Source organism: Suillus fuscotomentosus (genome assembly GCF_016647785.1).
Source record: "Suillus fuscotomentosus strain FC203 chromosome Unknown F5891scaffold_154, whole genome shotgun sequence".
Classification (NCBI taxonomy): domain Eukaryota; kingdom Fungi; phylum Basidiomycota; class Agaricomycetes; order Boletales; family Suillaceae; genus Suillus; species Suillus fuscotomentosus.
The window spans coordinates 60210-74565 of NW_024539666.1; the positions used below are offsets into that span (position 1 = coordinate 60210).

A 14356-nucleotide genomic window follows, 5' to 3' on the forward strand; every position below is an offset into this window, starting at 1 on the left:
TACGACCTTCCGCGAGTAAGTGTGCAAGGCTGTGAGTCGCGCAGAGCGACGAGGACATGGTGGTCGAAGGGCAGGCATAATTTCGAAGTCCGCCGTCATGCCGAAGGGTGCCGCATGTCTTGCGCGTGTTGGGTGGGCGCTCGGCCCGCGATTTTCCCAAAACCTACCGTGAGTCCCACTAATGTGTCACCCGTGGGTGACCCATACCATCTGCGGACCCACCCGTGGATCCACCCGCACCCGTGGTACTCTCACCCGCACGGGTGCGGGTAGGCTTCTGAAGTTCCATCCACCCGCGGATTGGGTACGGGTGCCACCCGGGTCCACCCATGTCACACCCTAACCAAGGGCACTTAGCTCGCACCTCTCAAATGGTTGTACGGCACTCGCATGCTATATAACATTCCCCATGGTCATGGAATACTGGTACGTACGCCGGCCGTGACCGCAGCAGCGTAGTCTAATCTCGAGGAGTCTAATGGCTTATCAATGTGTGTCAACTTCGGGACCGAGTTTTGTAGGTCAAATAACCAATGGTCACTGGTTTTATTCAAGCTCTACGTCATACGCCTTAAAACATAGACCCGTGGAGGTCCCACCTCGGTGCGAATTTCTACAAATTCTGACGAACAATTGGCGGATGCGGTACGCCTGGCGGTTGACCGAAGTTGTGATAACCGATAGTATTGGCTAACCTCTGACTAACCAATTTTTCTCCTTTTTTACAAGGCCTCGGACCCTACCTTTACGGTCTAGCATCGTGGTCACACATGCCGTTGTCGGATAAGTACAACATACTGCATTCATTTATTCCGGATGTATATGTGAAACGGGCCGATTCTGACCTGGGCACGTATATAAGTTCTGCAGGAAGCTCTGGACTGGACCAGCGACGATTCGCCCCTCTTTCAACTTTTGCACTCCTCATCAGAAACTATATTTCGGAAGTCATGGATGCTCGCCCAAAGACGATATACCTCCCAGACACCATGGTCAGCTGGCCCTGGCCTCGTACCATCAATCCTCATTACGAAGATGTGAAAGCTGAAGTCGATGCTTCATTCCGTGATTTCAAGGCACTGAGTCCTGAGTTGCAAGAAGCATTCGACAAATGTGATAATGGTTCGGCCTATCTCACGAGCCCTCAATTCTGACTATGATTAACATATTCTTATAGCCCGCCTATCAGCACTGGCTTATCCCAACGCACCAAGAGGTTCGTCGTACTCTGGCAATTAACACATCGCAGAACCCTGATTCCGTTCCTGAACAAAATAGAACACCTTCGAAGCGGTTGTGACTTGTTGAATTTATTCTTCATTGTGGATGAGTACACCGACATCGAGAATGAAGCAGTCACGAAGGAAATGGTGAACATCGTGCTTGATGCCTTAAACAATCCTCATAAGATACGACCAGAAGGCGAATGCATTCTTGGCGAAATTACGCGACAGTAGGTGCTTCTGAATTGTTTGACGATCATCTGAAGCTCAAGGGGTTTTTGCATAGATTTTGGGCTCGCGCGATCAAATCCGCAAGCCTGCCTTCTCAACGTCACTTCCTTGAAACCTTCGATGAATACATCAATTCAGTAATTGTCGAGGCTCTCGACCGTGAGCAAGGCCGGAAGCGCAGTCTCGATGACTACCTCAAGCTCCGGCGCAAAACTATTGGCGCAAAGCCTTGTTTCCTAATAACAGAGATGGGGATGGACCTTCCTGATGAAGTGTTCTACCATCCCGTCATCATGGATCTTACTGATTGCATCACAGAGCTCATGATCATCGATAATGTAAAGCGATATTGAGAACGTCGTAGTTTGCGGTCTGCTAACATCTTTCACAGGACATGATGTCGTACAACAAGGAGCAAGCGGCTGGGCACGAATCCCATAATTTGATCAACATTGTCATGTTGGAACTGAACCTCGACAGAGGCAGCGCGATGGCTTGGGCAGCACATTATCATGCTGAAGTTCAGAAACGATTTATTGACGGTCTTGCGAAGGTTCCTTCGTGGGGGCCTTCTGACGACGTCCTAGTCAAGGAGTACCTTAACGGAATAGCAAACTGGGCTCTAGCAAACTATTCTTGGAGTTATGAGAGTCAAAGGTAATGAGACTTTCTCGTTGGTATGAACGATCACTTAACCCGATTGAAATTGTAGGTACTTCGCCACCAAGGGCCCGGAAATACAACACACTAGGCTTATCCCGTTGTTGCCAAAGGTCAGCGCCGGGCGCTCACAACTACTATGTGCAGCTCCTTCCGCATGAGCTGATCCTAATTCTTCTTGCACCTCGTTGTGATTAAGCTACAATATATATGCCTTCGCACTGCCGCTCGCGGTGTTACTCTCGTCTTGTCATTTTCCTACCTTCCAGTTGATTAGAAAGTTGAAGTGATATGCCATTCCCATTCGTGTAATAATAGCTCAGTTCTCTGAACATTGACCAGGTTTTGCAATCACTAAATGTTAGCAAAGACACGTCTCGAGGCTGTTTGATTAATACCGTCATCTACCTGAAACATTACATGGCGTCAATAATTTCTTTCAGTTGTACTTCATCTAGTATCGCAAATCCTTTCTGTGGCGTGACCTGTGGCGAAGTTGGTTACGAATATTTGAGAGAGAACGTAGGGAGACACATGCCTGTGCCAACTGGACGTTGTGGTGGTCTAGTTTCTCCTCCATGACTTGCTTTAGAACTCGCAGCGTCAGTTTTTGTGCCTCAAGCAACGTCATTTGCTGTTCAATTGTGTGTTGAATACCAAAAAAACACGTTCAAGAAATGAGAATTCTACCTTATGCCACTTGTCTTGTAGCTCGCTTTGTGCTGCTTCTGAGCCTGACCCTATGGCTTTTGCATTATACCGCATGAAGGTGCCCGAGGGATCCGTGTGGTATCTACCAAGGGTCCGTATATGATCAGGTCGAACAAGGCTATCCACTCGATTGCACTCACAGTTGTGGTCCCAGTTCGTCGACACCAGCAACAAGCAACGCAACACCAAACGGCCGACTCATCATCGCCTCTTCGTCGTGCACACTCTCACCAAATCGCAATGCCAGATCACACACAGCCTGAGTGACACTCTCCACTTTAATCTTCTCGTCATAAGTAAAAGCGTGGTTCTGGGCGGTGACGCGTGCGTGGTCAATCATTGTGCGAGCGTCAGCTGTGAGGCCTGACATTGCGCATCCTAGATGGGTATCGATTTCCATAATCTTTTCTATGGAGCTTGATTCTAGGAGTGGAGATTGGACGCGCTTCTCAACTGCGAGGACTACGCCGTCGGGAGTGCGTACGCCAACTGTTGTCGATCCGAGCTGAGGAAGATGAGATATACGCTGCCGTATGGCACGATGTAATGCGTACCTTGATAGCTTCGATAGCATATTCGACTATATACTTTCAATAACAATTTCAGAATGTCGGGTTATCTAACGCACCTTGGAACAGTCGACCTTCTGGGGAGAATGTGTTGACACCACGATCTGCAAATACAATGAGATCTGTCATATGACAGCGTTGGGCCCTCAAAATTAACATACCGTACTCGGAACGCGTCAAGAACATGGTTTACAGGTAGCAGAGAAGTGGAAGAATGAGGGGTTCTGCTTAAAGTGCACTTGTCGACGCGCGTCGATCAAGCTGGCTGGCGTGTGGAAAACACTTTCCATTTGCGGATTTGTGCGATATCTTCAGCGCTTTTGGTTTGTACTTTTGTACTCTAACCTGCATCTCGAAAAAATGATTGACTGATTCCAGACTACCTTTTTCTATGCTTACTGTCCAGCCTAGTAGCGTTGACATCCAAAAGGCTTCATTTTAGCTCGGCTGAACAACATTATCGTAGCGTCATCGACAGGTTCAGGTGGCAGCTGACAGCGTTGATATCTCAACCCAACCCAGCTCCCACAATCAACAACTTGTTATGAGAGGCGAGTATCTCTGATGGTGACCACTCTTGGGCCTCGTAAGTCTGGATCTCACCTTGCACTGTATGTTCTAAACAGCATCTGAGAAGGTACGCATGCCCGTTTACAATTATCATCTTCTACTTATCCCCAGATACGTTGATCATAGCACCCTCTTCGTTCACGATTACCATGTTCGATGACTCTGGTCCCTTCATCCCTTTCAGAAGAGTGTTTAGGATTGTGCGTTTGAATGCGTCGTTGCTAGCAAAGACCTTGGCATGTTTTTAGTGGCGTGGTCGCGTCAGCTAGTCTTGTTAAACACCAGTCGCTGCAGAGATGATACATATGCATCTAGATCTGCTAGTTAATTACAAGCTCAATGATATCAATAGATCTTTTAGAGGTAATGTTCTCGGCCCTCGCAAATCGGCTAGCTGGTGGACTTAGCTCAGCTCAACTCAATTACTCCACTTACTTTCGACCACTATGTCAGCCAATACACAAACATTGAAACCCGTCGACCTGCGTTCTATCTTGACTTTCACTGTCAAGCTCGCGCGTACTGCCGGTACATTGATTCTGGAAGGCTCGCAAGCCATTCAGTCAACTTCGGATGTCAATGAGAAGAAGAATTCCGTTGATTTGGTTACTGAATACGATGTTGCTGTCGAGGAGCTCGTGAAGAGCGAAATCACAAAAGCTTACCCCAGCTTCAAATTGTGAGTCCATAAAACGCGCAGAAACGGGATGATGCTGATCGATCGATCCATGTCTTCAGCATCGGAGAGGAATCATACTCCTCTGGAACACGCAATGAGCTTACAGATGAGCCGACATTCTGTGTTGATCCGATCGGTGGGCCACGATCTGCTATTGAGTTAGTTGAGATCTAACAGTGACTTTCAGACGGCACCACGAACTTCGTCCACGGCTTCCCATTCGTTTGTATTTCTCTCGGGCTGATCTACCAGAAGCGACCTGTTCTGGGTGTCATATACAACCCCTTCCTAGATCACCTTGTGCGCAGTATACTACTATCGCATTGAACGCAACCACTGACTCTTACACAAAGTACACCGGGATCGAAGGCCAAGGATCATTCCTTACCCGTGGTAATGGCCAACCTCTAAAATTACCCCTTACCAACCCTAAGCCCCTCCCCTCCTTGCAGAAGGCTCTTCTGGGTATGTCATTCGTCATGCACGAGAATATCCAAACTTACTTTCCCAGCTGTCGAATGGGGCTCTGACCGTGGCAAAAAGACCCTGGTACCAAAATCCGATTCATTCTTGCGTCTCGCGGGCGATCCTGCAGATGGCATCGCAGGGGGACGGATGGCTCATTCCATACGGTCCCTAGGTAGTGCAGCGCTTAATATCTCAATGGTTGCTCAAGGTGGCCTAGATTTGTTCTGGTGAGCCGTATCATTGCACATATTACACTTCATGACACAAACGTGTTCCCCTGACGCAACGTGGATAGGGAAATCGGTTGCTGGTAAGTGTGCTACACTTTTATGTTGACCATCACGTTAATTCCCAACAAGGTCATGGGATGTCTGCGTAAGTAGACCTGTTGTATATGCTCGATTTCTTCACCTCACCTGTTTCTACAAGGCCGGTATCGTTATTGCCCAAGAAGCGGGTGGTGCAGTAGTTGGGTCTCATGCAGCTCTGGCCGCTGCAACATCTGCTGGCTCTAGCATTGATCCTTTCAAGGTCACGCCAGAGGTCTTGACAGGTCGCAAGTATTTGATCATCCGTGCTATTCCGGACACCCCCAACGAAACGGGTAGAGAGGCGCAATTGCGGATTGCTAGGGATTTGTACCAGACTGTGGAAGATAGTGAACCGAAGTAGAGTTTTCCTCGCTGGATACTTCAAGGTGCATAGAGTGGGATACGAAAATGATCCAACGTGATGTATATCGACCCGGTGCATGTTATTGGATACTTAACTTAGCATTCTTGGAGAAATAGCTCGTAAAACACAACGGCAGGTCGCGATATTACCAGACGAATAGTGCAACAGCGTCGTACACATACATGAGCCAAAGGTGATCGGTGATGTCGGAAGAGATGCCGGCAGCCTGACGACCAAACACCATCAATGTCGAGGCTATGAGCAGCTTACCAGGGGAATACCGGCGGGCTAGGATAACATTTACATCACCAAACGCTAGTTCTCCCTACAGACTCCAGAGGCGTTTGGACCCACCATAGTAACATGTCTGTCGACACTTCAATTTTTTTTAGCTAAGAGGTGCATTCACTGGACTCACTCACGGTTCACCTTGGAATTTTGAAATGCCACCGGCCCATCAAGCAGCTTGATGTGAAGTTCGTGGGTTATTTTGGGCTATGCAGTACTAATTATAGATCATTTTGTCATCGACATACGTGGGACTCTGTGATCGGAGCTCGGCTGTTACAGACCTGACAACCAAGTCACACCGACCCGTCATGACAGATCTAACATGACAGCTTTGCAATGCAGATCGCAAAGTTTGGCTGTGGTTTTCTGGTTAACTACGAGTTTGGCGTCGACATTCTCCAGACGAAGCCTTGCTTCAGTCCCTGAAAATGTGGTCGCGAACTCTTTCGCCGACGCGGAAGATTCAGTTTGTTCACAATTTCGACGTGGTCTCACTGGCATCGTTTCAGCTCAATCCTATTTTGGGACCAATTCAGCGCCTTGTTGTGGGCAGGCTAAGGGCTGTGACTGCAGTGCTTGATATAGCTCTTCTGGGGACGCCAGTCACGTCCCGTGGAAAATAACGACTGCGGCAGAGTCTAAAACAAGCCCTGCATGGGACTAGGACGCATTCCGTGTGACAAAGTCATGCTCTCTCAAGGTGCACGGTTGCACTACTAGCTGCTCTCTCCATTCCACACTCCTTCCGCTAGTCGTCCCGCCTACCTCACAGAAGCTCTTCTTCCTTTGAGCACAACAAGCCATGGATCGTCAGCTTGATCTGCAGCGCAGACAACAGAATGGAAACGCTTCAGTTTCAGCTTCCCCTTCAGCATCAATCTCTGGCTCGGCATCCCTCGTAAACGGGAGTACTCCATTGCCAACAGTCCCGACAGGAGCTCAAGCTGGATCAATCACTATAACCATGCCTCCCATTCAATCTAACTCCTACTACAAAATTGCCCCCAGTGAATATGTTACGTTTGGGTGGAACTTTTCGAGCATCATTGTGACACCCACCGCCCTCACTGTTGCAGCAGTTGCAAACGGGAACACATACCCTATAGGCCCCACCGATGGTGTCATTTCTGGGACCGCTCAGAGCGTGGTCTGGTATCCATATGGCTATCAGACCGCAAACCCTAGCCTTCCACTGGTTCAGGCAAGCTACACGCTTCATATTTGGGCCCAGGGTGGCCCTAGCGCATTCCCCACGCCTGGTTATCTGGAGCCAAACAGCGAGCTTGTGTTCGCTATGTATACGCCACAGGGATACACACCTTTATCTAGTGGTAAGTCTAGGTTCGCCTATACTGGCCGTTTATCTTATTCTTGAATACACTCAGGGTGGCAATGTGCCGGATGCTCAGGAGCGTTACCCCAGCTCAAAATAAACTCGGCTCTTCCCGGTGTTGTCGCAATGATTATTATAATGCTGCTCTCTGGGTTCACTACCCTTCGCCGCGTTTGGGATTGATCTATGATTCCCTAGGTCTGGTTTCTGGGGGTCGTAGAGGATGGTCCCATTTGATTGACATTTAATGGATTATTATGGTTTGTAATTGGACTGGACATTTACATCACATGTAGACTTCATACTCATTGTTTGGCACGATATATATGGACAGGTAATGATGTTACACTTAGGTTAGTGTCAGAACCTTTTGCTGATGTCATTATACACACAGTACTACTGTCATTGATCGAAGCCTATTTTACCTGCGCAGCTTGGACACTAATGGCATGTTCGTGTATTGCTCGGCCTATTGCGCTGTTTCTTGAATGAAACTGGAAGCCTATTCCCGGTACATTACCGGTACCCTGACCCAACCACATGCTACTACCGAACTTTCAGCGCGATTTGCACCAGACTGACCTATTGGTGTCCAAAGGCGTGTCCGCAGGTGAATGGGGTTTTTCCCTTGAGCGCTCCCCTATGTTCGTAATATGATCCGGGAGAGAGCTGTTCATTCTCCTACGTCAGCAGTTCAACGACATCTCTGGAGGACTTCAGTCGGTGACTCAATCCGCTTATCGGTGTGACCGCTGAGGTGTCTGGTTCGGATAACTACAGGTATAGTTTACAACCTTGATTTTTTGGAGAGCATGGGTTCGTGGACGTCCATCATTATATTCTCATTCGTTCTCTTGATTGCTTGTTATCGTTATCAGGGTTCTTACCTGATCCCTGGCAATCTACGAGTCATGGAACTCTGATTCCATTCGTTAAAATACAACATCTCCAGCTCAAAATCCGTTGTGGCATCAAAACTCCTACCGGCGCATTGCACGCAATGTAAAGCTGTGACGGAGCGGGCGCTACGGATAAGAATAGATAAGTATAGCCACCACAGCCTTCACAAATAATTTTCCTGAGGGAACACGCCAGTCCTATCCAATGATACTGATCTACCTTCCTGACACCATGGCCAGTGTGGCTACGTAGTACCGACCGACGGTCGGCCAGTGTCTGGATTCAGGATTTGACCGGCGTAGATATCTCGTAACAGCTCCAGGGAGCTCTCGAAAAATCCAATCTGGCTTGCACCACAGTCAGCATCTATTCAACGAAGGTTTCGGTTCGCAGGACTGACCCTACCCCCACGGGGAACTTATGTGACGCAATGACTTAGTTGATCACGTTGACAGTGTGGTAAGCATATGTGCCGGCCTATCACTCCATCATTGAAATAGGAAGCCCATTCAGGTCTATTCCAGATACCAGTATCAAGTAGACGAACCAGATCGGTGATTATGTGCTATATCGAGCTCTTATCAAAGCAGAAGCTGTTCAAAAGGAGCCGCGCGGCAAAAACGATGTGGGGAAGACATTTTGGCTGACCTCCGATCAACCAATTTTTCTGATCTTTCATCACTGACGCTGACAGAATCATGGCTATAGCCTCCATCGGTAGTTGGGGATAAGTAGAATATTTCTCATTCATTTATTGAAGATGTATATGTGAAGTAGGTCTATTCTGACCTGGGCACGTATATAAGTCCTGCGGACAATTCGCCTCTCTTTCAACTTTTGCACTCCTCATCAGAAACTATATTTCGGAAGTCATGGGTGCTCGCCCAAAGACGATATACCTCCCAGACACTATGGTCAACTGGCCCTGGCCTCGTACCATCAATCCTCATCACGAAGATGTGAAAGCTGAAGTCGATGCTTCATTCCGTGATTTCAAGGCCCTGAGTCCTAAGTCACAAGAAGCATTCGACAAATGTGATTTTGGTGCGACCTATGTCACGAACCCTAGATTCAGACGATGATTTAACACATTTTTCTTATAGCCCTCCTAACAGCACTGCTTTATCCCAAGGCACCAAGAGGTTCGTCGTACTCTGACAATTAACTCACCACAGAACCCTGATTCCGTTCCTGAACAAAATAGAACACCTTCGAAGCGGCTGTGACTTGATGAATTTATTCTCCATCGTGGAGGAGTACACCGACATGGAGAATGAAGCAGTCACGAAAGAAAGGGTGGACATCGTGCTCGATGCCCTACACAATCCTCATAAGATACGACCAAAAGGCGAATGCATTCTCGGTGAAATCACGCGACAGTAGGTGCTTCTGAATTATTTGACGATCATCTGAAGCTCAAGGGGTTTTTGCATAGATTTTGGGCTCGCGCGATCCAATCTGCAAGCCTGCCTTCTCAACGTCACTTCCTTGAAACCTTCGGTGAATACATTAATTCGGTAGTTGTCGAGGCTCTCGACCGTGAGCAAAGCCGTAGGCGCAGTCTCGATGACTACCTGAAGCTCCGGCGCAAAACTGTTGGCGTAAAACCTTCTTTCTCAATATTTGAGATGGGGATAGACCTTCCTGATGAAGTGTTCTACCATCCCGTCATCATGAATCTTGCTGATTGCATCACAGAGCTCATAATTATCGATAATGTAAAGTAATATTGAGGACGTCGTAGTTTGCGGTCTGCTAACATCTTTTATAGGACATGATGTCGTACAACAAGGAGCAAGCGGCTGGGAACGCATTCCATAATTTGATCAGCATTGTCATGTTGGAACTGGACCTCGACAGAGGCAGCGCGATGGCCTGGGCAGCACATTATCACACTGAAGTTCAGAAACGATTTATCGACGGTCTTGCGAAGGTTCCCTCATGGGGGCCTTCCATCGACGTCCTAGTCAAGGAGTACCTCAACGGGGTAGCAAACTTGGCTCGAGCATGCCATTCTTGGAGTTATGAGAGTCAAAGGTAATGAGACTTTTCTTGTTGGTACGAACCATCACTCAACTCGATTGGAATTGCAGGTACTTTGCCACCAAGGGCCTGGAAATACAACAAACTAGGCTTATCCCGTTGTTACCAAGGTCCGATCGCAAAGTCATGTGAATCTATTAAATCTGTTCAGATACAAATCTCTTTTCACAGAATCTGGCGCTAGCCTTTCTTGTACCTCGTAAATTTCGTTTTGATATGTTACTACCATGCTTCTCACTCGGTCTCTCATATATGCCACTCTTGTTCCCCAGTTCCCCAGCCCCCAGCCGACCAGTACTTTGCACTTGCAGTCGCAGTTACTTCAAATTTACGGTCATTTTCTATTGATCATCGTTGCAGTAGGGGTTCCGCGGGCAGGGACTGTGCATTCGGGTACATAGGTTTGTTACCAGGTTTCAACGTTTTTCAACCGTGCCGGTGGTACTTATCATGTCCCACCTTTGTTGTGTGCTGCTCTGAAGAAGCCCTCAGTCCCGCGATATAAACAAGACAAATTTAAAACTCCGCGCTTCGCATGCATATCTATACGCCATCTCAGATCTCTGTTTTACATGAGGTTACGAGTCTACGTAGCTTATATAAGCACGTAGACTATGATCGTATTTAGTATCATCATCACAGCGACGCAGCCTGTCGGTTTTGCTTTGGGCTCAGGCCGCTGGCCCCTGTCCTACCATCATCTCGGATTCGGTCAAGAGCACCACAGTCGGCACGTGACGACTGTGATTCCCAGGCCACATATATTTTGAGGCTGGGAATTCCCGGTTGCTGTTTCGCCAGCCTTGCAGTCGCTGATGAGTCCCAGTGAAAACCGGACAGTGCGGGAACATGCGAGAGCATGCCACATCGTGGCACCGCCAGCTGAAACCGCCTTCGCACGATCTCGACAAGAAATCCGGACGAATACATAAAAGGAGTCCATATCGTGTGTCGTCGTGCGACAGTCGTTCAAGTTGTTTCTACATGGAAAAGATGCCGCTTTCATTACTGTGGGGGGATAGTTGATGAGTACTCGACTACTTTCCAAATGACTCGCGGACAGACTTCTCCGGTGCTGAGTCCACCATCATTTGCGATGGAGGGCATACATACTAGCAATTAATGTTGATCTGATCCTGAGTCAGGATGCAGCCTGAGGCCAGGAGGGCGCAGCCCTCTTTTGGCTTCCTGTGACGAAGGAACAATGCTCATCAGGAGCCTTCAGAATTATTAGGATGAAGCTGAGGCCAGGAAGCTTAAAAAGAGCGCGAAGCGCTCTTTTTTTGCGACCTGTGCCGAAGGCAGAACGGGCGTGTGCTAGTACTACTAGTACCGAGCTTTGAGCGCAATCTGGCGCCAAACTGACCTATTGGCATCCAAACTTAAAGGCGTATCCCGAGGTAAATGGGGTCAGTGACTAGCAATATTCAATCGGCGGCTAAATTCACTTATTTATCGGTGTGGGGGGTGCGGATAACTATAGTAGGCACAGTTTTCAACCTTGATTCTTGAAAAATATGGTTCGTGGCCGCCCATCTTGCTGTCCTGATTCGTTCTCTTATCTTGCTTGTTATCGTTAGTAGGGCTTGTATGTGAACTTAGCGTTCCACGAATCGCGGAACTCTGATTTCATTCGCGCAAAACACAACATCATGATGTTCGACTCAGAATTGGTTGTGGGTGCACAGTAGTATCAAAACTTCCACCGATGCTAAAGCTGTGACGGCGCGGGTGTCACGGATATTAAGACTAGATAAGTATAGTCACCTCAGCCTTCACAAAGATTTTTCTGAAGACATTATAGCAACACGATGATCCTCTCCAGTGATTTCCTAACACCATCATGATGGCCAGTATGGCTATGTAGTATCGACCGTCAGCCGGTGTCTGCGTTCCAGAATTTGAACGGTGTAGATAGCTCGTCCCAGGGGGCGCTTGGAAAGTCCAATCTGGGTTGCACTATAGTCAGCATCTGACCAACGAAGGTTCCAGTTTGTAAGGCTGAAACTGACTCCAGAACTTAATGATTTGGTTGATCACGCTGGCAGTCCGGTAAGCATATGTTCCGGCCTATCACCCCATTTCAACGTTCATTCAGGCCTATCAAAGCAGAAGCCGTTAGTTCAAAAAGAAGCCTTGCGATAAAGACGATGAAGACGTTTTAGCTAACCTCTGACTAACCAATTTTTCTGATGTTTCATCAGGCCGATCCTACTACCTTTGCAGTCTGACGCTGACAGAATCGTGGTTATATACCACATTCATTTATTGCAGATGGATATGTGAAGTGGGCCGATTCCGACCTGGGCACGTACTATATAAGTTCTGCGGGAAGCTCTGGACTGGACCAGCGACAATCCGCCCTTCTTTCAACTTTTGCATTCCTCATCAGAAACTATATTTCGGAAGTCATGGATACTCGCCCAAAGACGATATACCTCCCAGACACTATGGTTAACTGGCCCTGGCCTCGTACCATCAATCCTCATTACGAGGATGTGAAAGCTGAAGTCGATGCTTCATTCCGTGATTTCAAGGCACTGAGTCCTAAGTCACAAGAAGCATTCGACAAATGTGATTTTGGTGCGACCTATGTCACGAACCCTATATTCTGACGATGATTAACATATTCTTATAGCCCGCCTATCAGCACTGGCTTATCCCAACGCACCAAGAGGTTCGTACTCTGGCAATTGACGCATCGCAGAACCCTGATTCCGTTCCTGAACAAAATAGAACACCTCCATAGCAGTTTTGACTTGATGAATTTATTCTTCATTTTGGAGGAGTATACCGACATGGAGAATGAATCAGTCACGAAGGAAAGGGTGGGCATCGTGCTCGATGCCTTACACAATCCCCATAAGATACGACCAGAAGACGAATGCATTCTCGGCGAAATTGCGCGACAGTAAGTGCAAGTACTCCTGACTTGTTTGACGATCATCTGAAGCCCAAGGGTTTTTTGCATAGATTTTGGGCTCGCGCAATCCAATCCGCAAGCCTGCCTTCTCAACGTCACTTCCTTGAAACATTTGATGAATACCTTAATTCAGTAGTTGTCGAGGCCCTCGACCGTGAGCAAGGCCGTAGGCGCAGTCTCGATGACTACATCAAGCTCCGGTGCGCAACTGTTGGGTTAAAACCTTCTTTAACAATATTAGAGATGGGGATGGACCTTCCTGATGAAGTGTTCTACCATCCCATCATCATGGATCTTACTAATTGCATCACAGAGCTCATATTTATCGATAATGTAAAGTGATATTGAGGGCGTCATAATTTGCGGTCTGCTAACATCCTTCACAGGACATGACGTCGTACAGCAAGGAGCAAGCGGCTGGGAACGAATTCCATAATTTGATCAGCATTGTCATGTTGGAACTGGACCTCGACAGTGGCAGTGCGATGGCTTGGGCAGCACATTATCACACTGAAGTTCAGAAACGATTTATTGACGGTCTTGCGAAGGTTCCCTCATGGGGGCCTTCCGTCGACGTCCTAGTCAAGGAATACCTTAACGGGGCAGCAAACTGGGTTCGAGCAAGCCATTCTTGGGGTTTTGAAAGTCAAAGGTAATAAGACTTTCTCGTTGGTATGAACCATCACTTAACTCGATTGGAATTGCAGGTACTTTGGCACCATGGGCCCGAAAATACGCCAAACTAGACTTGTCCCGTTGTTGCCAGGGCCCGATCGCAAAGCCATGTGAATCTATTAGATCTTTCCACAGAATCTGGCGCTAGCTTTTCTTGTACCTCGTAAATTTCGTTTTGATATATATGTCACTGCCATGCTTCTCATCTAGTTTCTCATATATGCCACTCTTGTCCTCCCGTTTCTCTAGCTTTCAGCCGACTACTTTTCATATGACTTTTGTAACCCCACTGGCAGTCGCATTTACGTCAAATTTACGGTTATTTTTTGTTGATTATCGTTGAAGTAGGGGTTCCGCGGGCATTGTGTGTTGCTCTAGAAGCTATCGACAATCTACCAGTGACCC

At 47.7% G+C, this 14356-nt stretch overlaps 1 protein-coding gene across 1 annotated transcript; it reads left to right on the plus strand.

The window, feature by feature from the left end:
• Nucleotides 1-9182: 9182 nt before the first annotated feature.
• Nucleotides 9183-10865, plus strand: F5891DRAFT_1214544 (terpenoid synthase; the record flags this gene model as incomplete). Its single annotated transcript, XM_041369279.1, has 6 exons — nt 9183-9354; nt 9414-9452; nt 9515-9689; nt 9746-10028; nt 10082-10347; nt 10404-10865. The coding sequence occupies 6 exons, from the start codon at nt 9183-9185 to the stop codon at nt 10483-10485; spliced, it is 1017 nt and encodes a 338-aa protein (XP_041217537.1). The 3' UTR covers nt 10486-10865.
• Nucleotides 10866-14356: the final 3491 nt, after the last annotated feature.